This window comes from Lampris incognitus, chromosome 17 (assembly GCF_029633865.1).
Source record: "Lampris incognitus isolate fLamInc1 chromosome 17, fLamInc1.hap2, whole genome shotgun sequence".
Classification (NCBI taxonomy): Eukaryota; Metazoa; Chordata; class Actinopteri; order Lampriformes; family Lampridae; genus Lampris; species Lampris incognitus.
In genome coordinates this window covers 11,659,119-11,677,541 of record NC_079227.1, presented here as the reverse complement: position 1 = coordinate 11,677,541, position 18,423 = coordinate 11,659,119, and the positions used below count along the sequence as shown (strand labels likewise).

Below are 18,423 nucleotides of genomic sequence, written 5' to 3'. Positions count from 1 at the left end.
AACAATCCTTCAAGAGGAGGAAAAAGTATTTATTTGTTCCATTTAAGAATCAAAATGACAATATTTACAATAAAACTCTAGAAAATACTTCAGTATGCTTTGCTTCTTCTTCAGCAGCTGTTCGGACAGCCGGTCTTTAAAACCATTTCCTCTCAGTTCAGCGATGCAGCCGTCTGATTTAAGACACATCGGTTCCTGCTACCAGCCAACGCAATTCGAACTGGGAAACAACGTCTGGCCGTTTCCTGTCTCCCTTGACAGGTGGAATGTAGAGTTACTGATATGCTTGATATTCAAATAGTATTCTATTTCCATTTTTACCTGGTTTCAGAAACCCTGAAAATATTCTACATTCTCAATGAGTCGAATGTAGCGTCGAAATAAAGATGCAGGTCTATGCAGGTTAACCGCATCAGAGATGATCTCATGAAGCGCCGACTTTGAAACCCTGACTCGTTTTCTGTATATCTACAATAAGTTCCCTTCTCTTCGTTTCAGCAGATGTCAGTAAAGTATTACCGCCCCTCCCCTGAGAATACTGACACATCCAGAATAATTACACTTATGGCTGCTCTAGAAAAAGGCTGTACCTTCCCCTCATTTAAAGTGAGGCGTTGGCAGATCAACAACACACATATAGAAGGCACCGGAGCATTGCCAAAGCCACCAAGAAACACAAGTAAAATAACATGGAAGTAGAAACGATTGCTTTCATCAACAAGGCTTTCCCATCTCTGTGCCCCTCCCCCCCTTTTCTCCCCAATTGTACCTGTCCAATTACCCCACTCTTCCGAGCCGTCCTGGTCGCTGCTCCACTCCCTCTGCTGATCCGGGGAAGGCTGCGGACTACCACATGCCTCCTCCGATACATGTGGAGTCGCCGTTGTTTCCTTTCACCTGACAGTGAGGAGTTTCGTCAGGGGGATGTAGCACGTGGGAGGATCACGCTATTCCCCCCCCCCCCACGAACAGGTGCCCTGACCAACCAGAGGAGGCGCTAATGCAGCGACCAGGACACATACCCACATCCGGTTTCCCACCCACAGACACAGCCAATTGTCTCTGTAGGGACGTCCGACCAAGTCAGAGGTAACACGGGGATTCGAACTGGCGAGCCCCATGTTGGTAGGCAACGGAATAGACTGCCACACCACCCGGACGTATCTCTCCCATTTCTATGCTTCATTTTAACATCACAGGAGTCTCTCTCATATCCCTCTCTCTTTCCCAATCGCTACAATGTAAACAGATTCGCTTTAAGCCTGCGAGCGCAAGTGGTTACAGAAACTCGTCCCACATTAGCCAAACACATTCACATTTACAAAGGCAGTTGAAAAGGTCAAAAAGTCACTATTCATGTACCAAAAAGTACAGCTTTTTTTTTTTTAAGAGACAAAACTAAACAGGAAACAGGAAATAAAGCGGTGTGACGTACCAAAACAAAGTTACCTTGGTTACAAACAGATGATACTGTGGTTACTGTGTGGACGAGTGTTATCGGCAGTGCAACGTCAGATGAGAACTGCATGGTTCGAAGATGAACCGAATGACTGGGCGGAGGTTCTTCAGTGAACCGAAAGCAGGCGACACAGTGTTAATAGTTCTTCGCCGGAGCGGACATCAGAAAATGTGACATAATCACAGAAATGTTATTTCAGCTATAAAAATCATCTACGCAACACAAGACTTTGCTTCTCAAGTATTTCAAATAAAACTTCCCTTTGACGTTACCTTTAAAAGTACAATTTTAAGTGGCCAGCGTTGTTGACAGGCAGAGTTCTTACTGGGATCAACCACGTGTTTTGTTTTTTTCCTGATTTTTCTGATCTTGCAGTTCTGTTTTTCCGGTGGTGATGTTTAACAAGCTGTCTTAGAACACCACGGACTGTTATTCCGCGTGGTGCCCTATTGATGACAGTCTTAGCAGACGGCTCACTTCACACAAAACCCCGCAGTGGATTGGCGAGACTTTTGCGGCATCGATCTGAACCGCCCAGTTGACCTCTACTGACCTTTGTCTCCCAGTCTCTCCTGAAAGTCCCGTGCAGGTGGACGCAGAGCTGCGACCCCGCTGGCCCAAAGCCTGGATTACAACTCTGAGAGTCCCTCAGCGTGCTCATTCAGCTCCATGGAGTAGTAGTCCAGGGGCCGCCTGGGGGGGGGGGCACACACACACATGAACACACCAGCTTCTACAGCAACAACACACACTAGAGGCACCGATCCACTTTTTTAAGTTTCGGTCCGATACCTGAATTTGGATATCTGCTGATACCAGAGCTCTTTTTTCCTTTATCATCATCATCATCACCACCACCACCACCACCACTTTTATCATCATTATTATTATTATTGTTGGTGCACTACTTAGAATGGAAGAATAGACAAACAAAAGAAAAACAAAAGACAGAAAGAAAGATTCCTCACCTCCTCTTGTAGAGATATACAACAAGAGCTACTCCTAGTCCCAGCAGCAGCACCAGTCCTACGATCAGTCCTATCTGCAGACCCAGGACAGACTCTGAGAGGAAAAAAAAAAACCCCCAATGAAATGGCTCAGATGGTTCAGTGTTTGCTGTATGTGCCCACATACACACAATCACTCACACCATTCATACCTACGCGACATTTCGTTTCTCTAATTTAAGCTGCCAAGAGGGTTTTTCTTTGACTTTGTGCCCCTCAGTGGACAAAAGCGGTAGCGTTTCACAGAAGGACGACCTCGATTTTGCATATGCATTGCCTCTTCTTGCAAAGAGCTCACCCTCTGGTAACTGGTGAATTTGTTTGGGGAAAACAGGCATTTGTAGAATATACAGCGATGAGGTTATGTATCTCTAACCGAGGCTATGTATCCCAGCTGTGCTGTCAATCATTTTGTCGGATTTGACGAGGAATACAACCCGGAGACAAGCACTTGGAATCATTATATAACAGTGTCTAATCCTCCTCAGATGGTCTCGTATGATTACACTGGTCAAAATTAAATTCAGACATAAATAAAAAACGTCTACTCTGACTTGGGTGCTGTTCGACTCGTGGGAGAGAACCCACAGAAACACATGGAGAACGTGTAAGCTCCACACAGAACGGCTGGGAACAAACACAGGACCTTCTCGCTGTAAAGCAGCAGTGCTGACCAGTAGGCCACCATGATGCCTTAGTATCATTCAAATACTCAAAGTAGATCCCTAAAGTGTTTTGACATTTTGGGGCGCTCGGGCAACGTCGGGATCCATTAATCTTTTGTCTGTGGTGAAAATAAATAGGATTTTTGGACCCTGTTGTGATCCTTTGGATAGATGTCTGGGGCAAATACGTTTGTTAATGCACCTTCAAATTGATCAAAAGCCACTTCAGCTAATCTAGAAATGCATGTGAGCATGAGCCTCGAAAGCCAAGAGTTAACATTAGTTTCAGACATAGTTAAATGCAATTATTTTACGCCCTATGCATTTTTACATCAGACTTGAAACAGAGCTGGTTCACCGTGATATCTCACAATATCAATGTTAAGCGTCCAATCAGGACATGGTGTAAATAATATGTAACGTTAGATACCCGATTGAAAATGTGCAGTCAATACTAGACCTACTTCCAATTTAAACTTGAGACACTGATCCCGCATTGTTCTGTTCGTGGCAAAGTCACACAACGGCATCACATCTTAGACAATATGTGCCCTTGTTTCTATCACACTCTGTAGTTGGACGTGATGCACTTGTGCGATGCAACCAGAGCTGATTCGAGTTGAGGACAGATCATTCATTGTGCTTCTGTCCATTTTTAAAACTTTTTCTGGGGACAGGGGTCCTGTGTCTCTGTGTCTCTGTGTCGAGAGCTAACCTGTGCTCATGCGGCGGTCTCTGGTGGGGGTGGAGCAAATGTCTCCCTGGGAGGGTGTGGGGTGCACGTGGGATGTCTGGATAATGAGGGCCTTCTGGTGGTCTGACAGAGCCTGGATGTGTCCCCTGACTCGGAGCCACCCGGACACGCAGGAGAAGTTGGCCCCTGCGGAACGATGGAAGAGAGAGAGAAAAAAACAAAACCGTATTAGCAGAGTGCAAACTTCTGCCAAGGCTTGACAGTTCACATAACCAAATAACAACCGACACACTTTCTATCGTCTTCACTTACTTGCTGTGATTGTACAACATGCTCTGCAGTAAATATATCACAAATTAGATTCTGATCATCAAAATAATTAGAATGGGACATCCATAGCCCCTGAAACAATAGGTTAATGCTAATCTAAAACATACTGTAGTACTGTTCATACTTGTAAAGATACGACTAAGCTTTCACGGGATCATCCTGTGCACAGCTGTGGGGCTCAAATCTCGGTCCTGATTCTCTAGTCTCTGCAGGTTTGTTGTGGTGATATCCGTGGGTGTTAATTCAACACCACTATTTATCCATCCATCCATTATCCAAGTCGCTTATCCCAACAGGGGTCGCGGGGATGCTGGAGCCTATCCCAGCAGTCACTGGGCGGCAGGCAAGGAGACACTCTGGACAGGCCGCCAGCCCATCACCAGATGGGCAGCACGGTGGCGCAGTGGTTAGCGTGGTCGCCTCACAGCAAGAAGGTCCTGGGTTCAAGCCCCGAGGTAGTCCCGGGTCGTCCTCTGTGTGGAGTTTGCATGTTCTCCTCGTGTCTGTGTGGGTTTCCTCTCACAGTCCAAAGACATGCAGGTCAGGTGAAGTGGCCGTACTAAATTGTCACTAGGTGTGAATGTGTGTATGTGTGTGTGTCGGCCCTGTGATGGCCTGGCAGCCTGTCAAGGGTGTCTCCCCGCCTGCCGCCCAATGACTGCTGGGATAGTCTCTAGCCTCCCCGCGACTCTGAGAGCAGGATAAGCGACTTGGATAATAAATGGAATAACACCAGCACCAATGACTGGCGACAAGGTTTAATGATCAAATGTGATCAATGCACCTGACATGCTCATCACTAACCACAGATGGCGCTAAAGAGCTGGTGTCGCCATCCAGCAACGTGATGTTTCTTGCTGGTATCAAATTACAGTGTACACTGTGATCCACCATAGTCACCAGCAAGCCGAGGTGTTTCCCAAATATGAACGACAACGAAACAAAGGCAGAGGATTTGCAATACCCAATAAGGGAAGCCAGCAATCCCCTCTTGAGGTACTGTGCAGAAATAGTGTATATCACCAGCAGAATGAATACCACACATACATCACATACATTACCTACACACATATTGACATTTATATCTGTGTGTGTGTGTCTCACCCTCCAGGTAAAGGGCAGAGATGCCACAGTGACACCTCTCCTCCAGATATCCAGCCACCTCCATGACCTTGTTCCTCTGGATCAGACCACTGCAGTCTGAAAATATACAACACACCATCTATAAAATACTCATTCGTACACGGAGAGTTACAAATTCAGCACAGTGAATATTACATTTGAGTTGGGAGAAGAAAATAACATCACATCTAACACTTCCATTTTAAAAATTCACTAGAAGATAGATATTGCCGAGTTATGGCTGTATAATGTATTTCAAAACTACTTCCATGAAATCCCAAAATTCGTCTTTTATGCAAGTTTGTTTGTGGTTTTTCTTTGGCAGATGAAGCCGACATACTTCCGGAGTGCTCCTGCCAATCACTCGTCAGCGGTCCCAGGCATAGGTCGATATGGCTGGAGAAGGCGGAGCTCGGGCACTGGTTGGTGGCGCGAGGGGTAAGGGTGGAGCTAGTCCAGGAGGAGGGGCTTCTCCCTTCACAGCATGAACATCGGCTCAGCGAGATGGGGCCGTTCTGCACGGACCTGCACGTGAAGAGACAAACACGTTCTTGTAAGAAGACACACACACACACACACACACACACACACACACACACACACACACACCTCAACAAAGACAGCAAAAATCAGGGATGAAGTAAAACGTTGATGCCAAAGTAGACAAACGTTTTTCATTTTTCCAAGTTGTACAATTTGTATGGCTGAAACTCATTCGTCCTTCACAAAACAAATAAAATTCTAATTAAAAGTTTTTTGCTGTTTCTGAATGTTCTTTGACTGTGTATACCCTGCTGATATTTCAGGGGACTGGTTTTCACAAACAGTTGTCTTTTGTCCTCATCAGAAATAGTTTCATACTGCTGGCATTTTCTCTAACGTTATGTCATCGGGCAGTCATCCTGCACAGGAAGTGGAGGGAATGGGGCGGAGCCATGAAAAAACACAATCCCGTATAATAGAGCCATCCATCCATCCATTATCCAAACCGCTTATCCTGCTCTCAGGGTCGCGGGGATGCTGGAGCCTATCCCAGCAGTCACTGGATGGCAGGCGGGGAGACACCCTGGACAGGCCGCCAGTCCATCACAGGGCCGACACACACACACACACACACACACACACACACACACACACACACACACACACACACCTAGGGACAATTTAGTATGGCCGATTCACCTGACCTACATGTCCTTTGGACTGTGGGAGGAAACCAACGCAGTCACCGGGAGAACATACAAACTCAACGCAGAGGACGACCCAGCACGACCCCCGAGGCTTCCTCGGGGCTCAAATAATAATAATAATAGAGCCATCAACCAGAATAATAAACACATCACAATGTAAGTAATCTTAATTTCCGGCATCATTACTGAATCTGCCAATAACTGGAAATTTCAGTGCAATGAAAATCACCCACACTTGACAAGTGTTTGTTTGCTGTAGTGTTGTTTTAACAGTTGCTAAGGATTGTGGGTAATCATAATTCTGAGGGCTCGGTTTATTCCTGGGCTCGACCCAGGGGTCTGTTCCAGTATGTGCTCAGTTTAAGAATGAATCTAATTTGGGTAATAATCATTATATAATCTGCAACTGTGCAGCAATTGCGACTGCCAATGATGTCTGGCTGAGCAACACCATCAGCTCATGAATTTTCATTTAGTTCTCCTCGTTTCACTCTCATGCAGCGGCAGAGCTCTCCCAGCTGTGAAGGCACCACATCTTCACTGATATAAAAACAAAAACACCCTGGTTATCATCTGCTACACGTGGCCTTTCTAAGACACATAAGAGACTGTGGTAGTCAGCGTTTTAATCCCAATTTTACCTGAGAGCGGGCATCACTTGCTGCCCCCTGGTGGTGTTGAAAGAGGACAACAGGTTCTGGTTGTCGCTGAAGACCAGAGTGTCCCTCAGACTGGAGTTGGCTAAGGCAACGCCGGTTCTGCACACACTGAACAAGTCATGACACAACGCAACGGCTCCCCTCGCTGGAAAGGTGTAGCCCTCTGGAAATGCTTGGTCTGTTGTGTTGGGGGAGCGGGGGAGAGGGAGAGGGAGAGAGAGACAGAGTCACCCACAGAGACAGTGACCCAAAGAGAGAGAGAGACACACACCCGTGGCAGAGAAAAGAAATTTAATGCCTGGTCTGATGTGCCCTTGAGCCAGACTCTGCATCCCCACTGTATCAGGCAAATACAAAGAGAACCAGGTTTTAAATTCAACATTATGTAAAGAGTAACCTTAACCCTAGACCATTTTAGTGAGTTTGCTGACATCTGTTAAAACCCTTGAAAAACATGCCAGGCTGGTCTTGGTACTCTGATGTTAGCATAGCAGAATAAACACAGCTGCATATAATAACATTAAAATTGATCTGTTTGATTTAGTTGTACCAGCACACAATACAGACATACAGACAGACAGAGCCAGCACTAACAATTGTCAATAGTACTGCCATTGCTGGTTTTTTGGTACATCTAAACATAGCTGCAGCTAATATGACCCATTAGTCATATTAGCTGCAGCTATGTTTACCCTGCTATGCTACATCACAGAGCACCAAGATCACCCTGCCATGTTAACCGTCGCATGCTTTTTAACCAGTAGATGTTAGCAAACTCAATGAAATGGATTTAGGGGTTAGTTAACCTTTATTTACACACACTAGGAGTTTGTCTCGGTGGGATGCTCAGTGTAGAGAAAAAGACACTATCAGGTTTTAAAGTGGAAAGGAGAAAGCTCTAAATTTACAAGTTAGGCGTTATAGAGGCGATGAGCATCTTTCTGTACACTATACAAATAAGTTGGAATAAACAATCATCACGTCATTTATGCAGCATTCATATGATCCTTACAGAGCTCAATGATGTATTACATTACTAATGTGAAAACAATGTGAAGCTTGTCTTCACAAGCGGGTCACCCTCACCTGACCCTGTGACATTTCCGACGATGTAGAACCCGTCCTGGTCCGTGAACCCGGTCAGGGAGAGAGCCATGGAGGTCCCACGGCGCTCCTGGTCGAACACGGTCAGCACCAGGCCTCTCAGGTACGTCCGGGGCGCACCCAACACCTCCACAAACACCCTCTGCTGGCTGTGATTGGTCCAGCGCCCACTGGACACCTCGTTGATGACCACGCCCTCGGGGGCTGGCGGTGGGCGAGGACAATTGTTCTCTCTCAGAGGGGTAGGCGGTGCCACCTGGGGGTTGATTTACACAGTGATGAATGAAAAAAAAGGTAAATTGATTTTTTTTAAACATACTTTTATGTTTTTTGAATATTTTAAAATAGTTTTAACTTTTTCTCATATAAAGCGCATTGTGTTCAACTGTTTTGTATGAAAAATGCAGTGCAAATAAAGTCACGCCTCAATTTTTGTAAGAAAAGTGCTATGCAAATAAAGTTATGTTGATTGATTGATTGTAAAGATAAACAGCATGTGGTTTAACCAAACACTCAGACACCCGCTGACTTGCTTTGAGCAGAAGTAATAGTTTCACCACAGTAAAAACTATAATAATCTTTTACCTGGATTTATTTAGTTTTGTTTTTTGTTGTATTAACCCGATTTAAGTGATGCTCGGACTTGAACCCTTTTCTTATTCTTCTGGTCTTACTGTGACCGCCGTCAGGGCAAGGTTGCTTTTTTTCCTGTATAAATGGGTTTGGAAATTTCTACACGACTTTCTCTCCGTTTATGCAAGTAAACGTCTGCACAAGTCAATGAGGCCACACAGGAAGTTGAACCGGATGAAGTGTGACGACACCGTTTACACTTGTCACGGCAGTGGACGTGTGTTAAGTGTCAAGTACAATGTCAGCGTGCTGTAGCGTCTTCTGTTTTAAGCAAAAAAGGAGAATAGTTCGTGTCTCCTGGTTTTGTGAAGCCAAACTTAGCAGAATGTTAACACATTTTCTGTCTGACGCAGACAACATCATTCTGGAGCTCACCGCCACGGTTCTTCTTCTGGCTAAACTAACCTGAATTTATAATAACTCTGAAAATCTCGGTGCAGGGGTAAGACCTGGGGTCTGTCACAGGGAGACTCTACCGCCCCCCACACACATTCATACCCTGGGACAATTTATGGAAAATATTATTACAGTACTCAAAGGACATTCTAAATGATAGACATATATCACACTATCTGCTTACATATGTAAAAATACCAAAATCAAGAATCCAACTGATGTTCATAAAATCATATCGAATCACAACTAGTCTTCCAAAATCACTCCCCTAATTATTGCAGACCTAATTTTGTGAGAACGCTTAGGTCATAAATTCTCATTATCATTAATTTAGACAACAAAACTGTATATATCAAGATACGACAATATTTAAAATTTATGCGGACTGAAAAAAATATTAAAACGGTGATAAATGATAATATTGAATTATTGCCCAGCCCATTTTTAATGTGTCAGGATCCACGCGAGGACCGTGCAGCCTCGTCTACTACCAGATAACAAGGAGAATAATGCCGCTTGGTGTTTCAACATGATCTGACCAAACAGTCAAACAATACTTCCGCTGACAGACGACTGCAGGCCGGATTTCACCGCATCACAGCTTCCTTTCGTTAAACTAACACGAATCAAAAAATAAATAACTCCTGGTGGCTCGAGTCTACCCCACTAGATATTGGGTGGAAGACAGGGGGGACACTCTCGGACTGCTCACTGGTCCATCACACACAATTTATTGTGACCCAGTCCAACCTATGGGCCATTTACAATCTCCAGTTTACTCGACAAGCTTCTTTTTTGACTGTGGCAGGGGGGGGAAAGCCATATAAACATGGAGAACACACGCAAACTCCACACAAATGGGCCGGAATTGAACCCAGCACCCTCTTGTTGAGTCAACAGTGCTGACGAGCAAGCCGCAGTGACAGATATGAATGCCTTAGCTAAATATGTTCGTCCAAAGTCATCAGAATATCATGTGTGTGAATGTATGTTCTTAAGTCCGCTCTAAAACACGGCTCGTGTAAAAAGTGTAGGGACGCTGTTCTCACCACAAAATCAGACAGGTCAGCCGGGTTGAGGCCTCCGCAGCGGCTCAGGGACTCATCCCCCAGCAGAGCCTCTGCATCCTCCAGCAGGGGAAGCTGTCCTGGCGTCAGAGCGTCGCTCAGCTCCTGCGCGCCCTTATCCGAGCCCTTCTGTCGGTACACCACGGCATCCAGCAGACCACGCGTGGGGACCCCGTTCTGCAGGCTGGACGGCGGGCCCATCGGGCTGCGGTAGAGCGCAATAGCATCCGGGCCGTTCTGAATGGTGTTGGGCGGCAAGCGCAGCGAGGGGGCAGGTACCAGCCTATCGCTGCCCAGCAGGAAGTAGCCTTTGGCGGTTGTGAAGTGCCCGCTGAGGCTGATCTCGCGGTATGGTCTGTTGTCATGGCCACTGAATAACAGCAGCCAGATGTCCTGGAGTGAGACACGGCGGCCCGACGGGTGCCACAGCTCGATGTACTCGCCATCCTCGAGCCAGCCGGGCGTATCTGTGTTCACCTCGTTGATCAGGAAGTCCTCGCTGCCCCAGGGAGGGAGGTGTGGTGGGGCATCAGTGGCCCCAGGGGTTGCTGAGGCAGAGAGAGATAGAGGGATTAGGCGCTTCAGAAAACGTAATGAAAAAACTGTGATACTGGAAAAAACACACACTGATGTGTCATTCCAACAGTTCAATTACTGTTCATCTATTTCTCTAACGTAAAACTCAGTGTTTAGAGTTTCCATTAAAAGGTAAAGACGGCTTGTACCTCTTGATCCCCCCCCCCCATTTTTCTCCACAGTTGTATCCAACCAATTACCCCACTCTTCCAAGCCGTCCCGGTCGCTGCTCCACCCCCTCTGCCGATCCGGAGAGGGCTGCAGACTACCAAATGCCTCCTCCCATACATGTGGAGTCACCAGCCGCTTCTTTTCACCTGACAGTGAGGAGTTTTGTCAGGGGGGACGTAGCGCGTGGGAGGATCACGCTATTCCCCCCAGCTCCCCCTCCCCCCTGAACAGGCGCCCTGACTGACCAGCGGAGGTGCTAGTGCAGCGTCCAGGACACATACCAACATCCGGCTTCCCACCCGCAGACACGGTCAATTGTGTCTGTAGGGACGCCAGGCCAAGCCGGAGGTAACATGGGGATTCGAACCGGCGATCCCTGTATCGACACAGGGATCGCCGGTTCGAACAGAATAGACCGTCATGCTACCTGCACGCCCCGTGTACCTCTTGGGTTTATCTTTTTATTAATAAATATGCAATCACAGAGTCCTAAGGGGGAGTATCCCAGCATGCACTGGGCAGAGGGGAGGGAAACACCTCGGAAAGTCCTCATTTATCACAAGGCCAACGCACCTATGCACACAGACACACATTAATACCCATGGGGCAACTTAGAGGGTTTCCAATTCACCTGAAATGCATCGTTTGACGACATCTTCGGTGCCCTCTATACTTTAAACAAATCTAAGAGGTGTCCAGCACACACACACACACTTACCAGTTGTGTGAGGGCATATCTTGGGCCAGGGGCACTGGTTAGGCTGGCCTGGAGTTTGCGGGGCCTCCCAGAAGACTCCTGGATCTCTGGCCCATGTGGCCATACCACAGCGGCTCAGGTCGAAACCTCCCTCTCTTAAACTGTGGGGAACAGAGAAATGAAGCCGACCGAGGTGGACTGAGGGTTAACATACGATTCCAATCACGATTTCCAACATTATCTCTATAAAATCACATCTTAGGGACATCACTGCATTGGCAGCAGCCATAATGCTGAGCACTTGTGTCTCAAAGTGCCCACGAGTGACGTCACTGGCGGACCATCCAGGAACCGCTGTCTTTATATCGCGCTCGCTGGCATTCACTATAACAGCGTAGTAGTAATTTTAATTTTTTTTTGGGGGGATATTTTTCCCCCTTTTTCTCCCCAATTGCACACGGCCAATTACCCCACTCTTCCGAGCTGTCCCGGTCTCTGCTCCAGCCCCTCTGCCGATCCGGGGAGGGCTGCAGACTACCACATGCCTCCTCTGATACATGTGGAGTCGCCAGCTGCTTCTTTTCACCTGACGGTGAGGAGTTTCGCCAGGAGGGCATCGCGCGTGGGAGGATCACGCTATTCCCCCCAGTCCCCCCCCCCAAACAGGCGCCCCAACCGACCAGAGGAGGCGCCAGTGCAGCGACCAGGACACATACCCACATCCGGCTTCCCACCCGCAGACACGGCCAATAGTGTCTGTAGGGACGCCCGACCAAGCCGGAGGTAACACAGGGATTCAAACCGGAGATCCCCGTGTTGGTAGGCAATGGAACAGACCGCCATGCCACCCACCCAGACACCCCAAAATGTTCTGTTTCTTATTCAGTGTAGTCTATTCCAACACAGCCCATTGAAGGTGGCAGCAAACCAGGAAGTCCAGGGTTGTAGTTTTCACACTCATGGATTATCTGACAGACGTGCAGACACTTCCCCTTGCAATTTTGGTGGTGCTTCCGAGGCACACAGTGGACTGCTCTGTTCATGGCTCTGTTCATGGCACAGTGGACTTCACTGTGGAATGCAGGGTGTGGTTTAGGCGTTGGCTTGGGCGGAGGGGGACTTTTGATCGGCAGTGCGTGTGCTTGTTTGTTAAACTGTTGCTGGTAGCATCTGCAGAAACGGAAGTGGGCCTTCTGCTGAAAAAAATCTTCGATATGACCGAGTGCCAGTCCTTTTTTTTTTCCTTCCCTTTTTCTCGCCAATTGTACACGGCCAATTACCCCACTCTTCTGAGCTGTCCCAGGCACTGCTCCACCCCCTCTGCTGATCGGGGGAGGGCTGCAGACTACCACACGCCTCCTCCGATACATGTGGAGTAGCCAGCCGCTTCTTTTCACCTGACAGCAAAGAGTTTCGCCGGGGGGACGTAGCGCGTGGGAGGATCACGTTATTCCTCCCAGTCCCCCCCCCCCCGAACAGGCGCCCAAACCGACCAGAGGTGGCGCTAGTGCAGCGACCAGGACACATACCTACATCCAGTTTCCCACCCGCAGACACGGCCAATTGTGTCTGTAGGGACGCCCAACCAAGCCGGAGGTAACACGGGGATTTGAACCGGCGATCCCTGTGTTGGTAGGCAACGGAATAGACCGTCACACTACCTAGACGCCCCTGAGTGTCAGTCTTTATCAGCAAGTTGGGGAAATGTATCTTGTCACACAATTCGCACACTCAAGTTTTTCTTTGTTTGTTGTTTTTAAAACCTACAGATGTGCAGAATATCTCACTTGGTGCTGAGCTGGTAGGCCTCTCTGCCCGGGATGAGCGTCTCTGTGAGGTTGGCGCTGGGTTTGTCCGCCGGGCCAGCAAACACAAAGGCGTCGACGGGCTGAGTCTGATTCAGGAGGCCGCCCACCGGGAAGTCTGCTGCTCTGCCGCTGTAGACAGCCACCGCCCCCGACTGGTCTCCTGTGAAGAAAGCATCAAAGGAAGGATCGGTTTCATCCTCCTTCCCACCAAGAACACTGGATCTTTAGTGGGGGTAAAGAGGTGGGACGTCTACCCCCCCCCCAAACCCTCCCCCCACTTGAACTTCCCAAAGGAGTGTTTGAGTTAATAACAGGACAGAGCCAAGCGCACGGCTGAGCAGCTTCACACACAGATAATAACTATAAACAAAATAAAATAACTAGGAGTAATTGGAGTGCTTCCCTAGTCTTTTCTTTCTATGTCATCCCAGAAAGCATTTCGGCCACCAGTGTCTGCTGCTGTCCCTCTCTCTCTCTCTCTCTCTCTCTCTCTCTCTCTCTCTCTCTCTCTCTCTCTCTCTCTCTCTCTCTCTCTCTCTCTCTCTCTCTCTCTCTCTCTCTCTCTCTCTCTCTCTCTCTCTCTCTCTCTCTCTCTCTCTCTCTCTCTCTCTCCATACTTTATACTGTATTTAAGTTTTATTCATCTATTTTATTCTATTTTCTTTGTGTAATTCCCCCCTCCCCCATTTCTTAAACAGCATTAAGAAACCTCAGTATCTTGAGAAGCTCGGTATTAAATAAAAGGTGGAATTATCAGCATTTCTTGCTGTCTCTCCAGTTAAAGGGGAAATTCAGAAATTTTTCGTCTTCTGTCTACCTCCAACAGGGATGACGCATGGAAAACACCTGCAGTTGTTCCCAACTGATTCTGTATCTCTGAGGTGGCGACGGTGAAAAAGTGTGTTTTCTATCCGCTAAGTGACGTAATCGTGGCGTCAGTTGGCAGCCGGAAAAATTACAGCCTAGTTTCGCCTGTGTGGAGGAGAACACCCATTTCCCCATCAATATAGTACGCAGTGAGGATTTTATTGCTTAAACCGACTACCTTACTCATCAGCACTCGTTGCACATGCACAAAACCATTGGCAAAACTTTCCTTCAAGGCTGTCCTGTCATTATCAAGGTTGTCCTTTCACAAAAAAGGCTCACAAATACATCATTTCAATAAAAAAAAGGTTAAAGTTCAGAGTGAGACCTTTCATGTACTTCTTCTCTATGGAGATGGAGACCATGCCCCTCCTGGATGTGTCAACATCCACGCTCACACTGACCCTGTCGCTCTTCCCATCAAACACCACCAGCACCAGAGGACTCGCCGCCTGGGCCTTTGTCAGCTCCACAAACCCGTCCACCTGTCCTCCGCCCAGCTTCAGCTCGTTGATCAGTGGGGCAGCGGCCGCCGCTGAGGCCGGAGGGGTGCAGTTGTTACGCTGGCCGGGGGAGGGCAGGGCCACTTGGAAGCCCCAGCGGTCCCCGGATAGCAGGCACCTCTCCATGGACTCGTCCCCCTCGTGGGCCCCCTCATCCTCCAGGAAGGGCGGCTCCCCGGGGGTCAGAATCTCCGCGAGCACCTCAGCGCCCCCGGAGCGTCGTGTCATGTACACGATTGCGTCCACAAGCCCCACCGCCGTGGCGTTCATCTTCTCGACGTAGCGGGTGGCAGACGTGTGGTAGAGGGCGATGGCGTCGGGCCCATTCTGGACCGTGTTCGGTGGGAGGAGGATGGCTGGCATGGGCACCAGTTCCACAGAACCCACCAGGAAGAAGCCACGGTCGTCGGTGCTTTGGCCTTTGAGGTCCTGAACCTTATAGGCAATGTTCCCATTACCGTTGTAAAAAACGAGGGTGTAGCCGTCCAGCGACACCCTCTGTCCGCTGGTGTGGTACAGCTCCACGAACTCGGTGGTATCCAGCCTGGGGTTGTCGGCGTTGACCTCGCTGATGATGAGGCAGGGGTCACTGCTGACCGATGCCAGCAGGTTTAAGGACAGACAGGCCACATACAGGATCGGCGAGGCCAAAATGATAGCCATGACTCCCTTCTTCCTCAGAGTGACCAAACACGCAGTCAGTCAACAGCCAGCTTCTGCAAAATATACGAAATAAAAGGAAATGAGAGTTTCTTTCACATACCGCAAGAATGAAATATCCCCAAAATGACCTCATATCAATTTCCTATAGGGGAAAAAAAACGTAATGAAGATTACGTTGTGACGAAAGTAAGAACTATTGGGTATCTTTACATACAAATGTAATAATACAACCCAAAGGTGGCCTGGGCCAACATGAGGGCTATCTAACATAACCAAGTCACTGAACAAGCACAAGCCACCAACAGGTTGACATTCAAACGGTTTTAGGAGATGGAGCCAGTATGCATTATTTGTTTACTGCCAAAGAGACTCTGCCGAACTTGAGTCAAAGACCCATTTGAGTATTAGCAAGAACCCCCCCCCCCTCCTCTCTCTCCTGTAGAAGCGGTAAAGCGCACATTCGTCATGACACATCGTGTTGCGAAACACATTTCAGGGAAACCACATGGAAGACATCACAAGACGACGGAGCAGGCCCGTCTGCACGAGAGCCCCTCTCCAGCCGCGCGCAGGAAAACCAGACTGAATGAGTGGATACGGCTGGAAGACCGCGGTCTCGCTTCAAGTCATTAAAAAGGGAAGATACGGTTCCCCAAATGACCAGCAACCCCCACCACCCCTCCCTCCTTCCAGCTGTCCCAAGAAAAATCTGCACACCTAATAACAATTTCACCACGGACGTCTTGAGGGGTCGTCCAAGCCGACGTTACTGCGCACACAGACGGGGTCATGCCGAGTCTTGAACGACTCTCCGAAAGGAAACTCGAAGCTTTTATTCGAGGTCAGATTTTTTTTTTTGGCACCGGATTTCCCCTCCTTCTCGTTTTATTCCGGTCACGAATCGGGGGCTGCTAAAAGCGAAGCTCGCATCTTTGCGGCGATAGAGAGAGAGAGAGAGAGAGAGAGAGAGAGAGGGAGAGAGAGATAGAGAGGGAGGGAGGGAGAGAGAGAGAGAGAGAGAGAGAGAGAGAGAGAGAGAGGGAGAGAGAAGAGAGAGAGAGGGAGAGAGAGGGAGAGGGAGAGAGAGAGAGAGGGGGGAGAAAGGCTGTCAGACCAGTTTTCTATCGATTCCACGCGTTGAGACTGGAGGGAGGGAGGGGAGGGGGGTGAAAAAAACGAGAAAAAAAGCAACAAAACAAAACAAACAAAACCCCCCAAACGAAATATCGGGACTTACCGGATTTCGGCGGTCCCGTCGGCTAAATTGTCGCTTTCTGCGACGTTTCCAAAGCAAAGCAAAACCGGCGGTATCCGGGGCGATACGAGCCGAGCGTATTCGAAAAGTTTGTCCCAAATCTCCGCCGCTCCCTTCGTTTTCTGTCCCTCATTGACAAAGCGGCACTTTCTCTCCCCCCGCCGGCGGTGCTGTGTGGGCGGACAGAGGGGAGGGTGTGTGTGTGTGTGTGTGCGTGTGTGTGTGCGTGTGTGATGAGGGAGGGGTGTCGGGGTATCCTTTTCGTACTTGTCTGGGTATCTTACATTTCCTCCATACGTCAGTGATGAATGCTCCCGTTTTGGCGTGAAGGCAAACAAGTGCATCAGACTGGTGCGGACGGATAGCGGCCCAAAGTGTTTCACCAGAACTATTTGTTTACCCGCGCGGACTGGAAGTACACGCGGACGTGATCTATTATCTAGCAGAGAGGTTTGGCACGGGAAGTGTCTTTGACACATATTACCTGTGCATGTGCCACCTGATTAACTGGAGAATAGCAGGCGAGAGGTTTAGATTAGAGTCTAGAGTTGCACTGATCTCTCTGTAATAACAGATGAAACAATATCTTGTTTTAGGAATCATATGGAAGGAATAAATCAAGAAATTAAAAAAAAGAGAAAATAGGGAGTGCTTTATTGCGAATAAAATGTGGTATAGTTTTTATTGGACACAGTACAGATAAGAAACTCCGAAAACTGCTTAAAAATGTGTGTGTGTTTTTTTTTTAAACATTTTCAATTTCTTCCACGAAAAATGCAGTTCCGGTGGCTCGGCGGCCCATTCCGTTGCCTACCAATGCGGGGATCGCCGGTTCGAGTCCCCGTGCACCCTCCGGCTTGGTCGGAAGCGAGATGCGGTTGTGTGTCTTGGTCGCTGCACTAGCGCCTCCTCTGGTCGACCGGGGCCTCTTCGGGGGGGGGGTAAATAGCGTGATCCTCCCACGCGCTACGTCCCCCTGGCGAAACGCCTCACTGTCAGGTGAAAAGAAGCGGCTGGTGACTCCACATGTATCGGAGGAGGCACGTGGTAGTCTGCAGCCCTCCCCGGATCGGCGCGGGGGGGGGGGGGGGGTCGAGCAGCGACCGGGACGGCTGGGAAGAGTGGGGTAATCGGCCGTGTACAATTGGGGAGAGAAAAAAGGGAGGGGGGATGCAGTTCCGCCATAAGTGGCTTGTTGCCAAGGGCGTCGGAACCGGGGGGGACGGAGGGGACAAGTCCCCCTCAATGTGTCGGGGAGGGGGCGAAAAAGTCCCCCCCCCCACAATAAACAAGAACATCCACTACTAGATATATGCATACATATATATGATATTGGACATATACTCCGTGTATGTGCCAGCATTGATGTTATTCCCATCCCACAATATGTAAAAGTATTAGTTATTAAAAAAATCCCCCCTCCTCCCAATTTCTTTGGTACTGGCGGCGTCCCGCTGACACGTACCTGCGGTGACGTGGCAGCGGCGCTCACAACTTTTCAAGGCACTAATGACGAGTCGTCCTCTATTCATCACCACTCACAGGTTTGTAAACTCC

The 18,423-nt window shown here is 48.5% G+C and overlaps 1 protein-coding gene across 1 annotated transcript; it reads right to left on the bottom strand.

Annotated features, from left to right (window-relative positions):
* Window positions 1-14: 14 nt before the first annotated feature.
* si:ch211-183d21.1 (uncharacterized) lies at window positions 15-17,005 on the bottom strand. The gene is made up of 12 exons (XM_056297241.1): window positions 16,849-17,005; window positions 14,774-15,664; window positions 13,558-13,738; window positions 11,792-11,931; window positions 10,309-10,874; window positions 8,213-8,486; window positions 7,109-7,304; window positions 5,618-5,802; window positions 5,260-5,355; window positions 3,847-4,011; window positions 2,428-2,521; window positions 15-2,152 (listed from the first exon to the last, which is right to left on the bottom strand). Exons 2-12 carry the CDS (start codon window positions 15,609-15,611, stop codon window positions 2,089-2,091), a joined length of 2,799 nt encoding a protein of 932 aa, XP_056153216.1. The 5' UTR covers window positions 15,612-15,664; window positions 16,849-17,005; the 3' UTR covers window positions 15-2,088.
* Between the last annotated feature and the right edge of the window lie 1,418 nt (window positions 17,006-18,423).

Bases quoted from the DNA above. Each gene is read 5' to 3' on its own strand.
- si:ch211-183d21.1 (XM_056297241.1), bottom strand. From the start codon at position 15,611: ATGGCTATCATTTTGGCCTCGCCGATCCTGTATGTGGCCTGTCTGTCC. The intron at 10,875-11,791 runs GTAAGTGTGTGT...TCTCTGCCTCAG, and splicing joins GATATGCCCTCACACAACTG to CAACCCCTGGGGCCACTGAT. The intron at 5,803-7,108 runs GTAAAATTGGGA...CTTCACGTGCAG, and splicing joins CAAGTGATGCCCGCTCTCAG to GTCCGTGCAGAACGGCCCCA.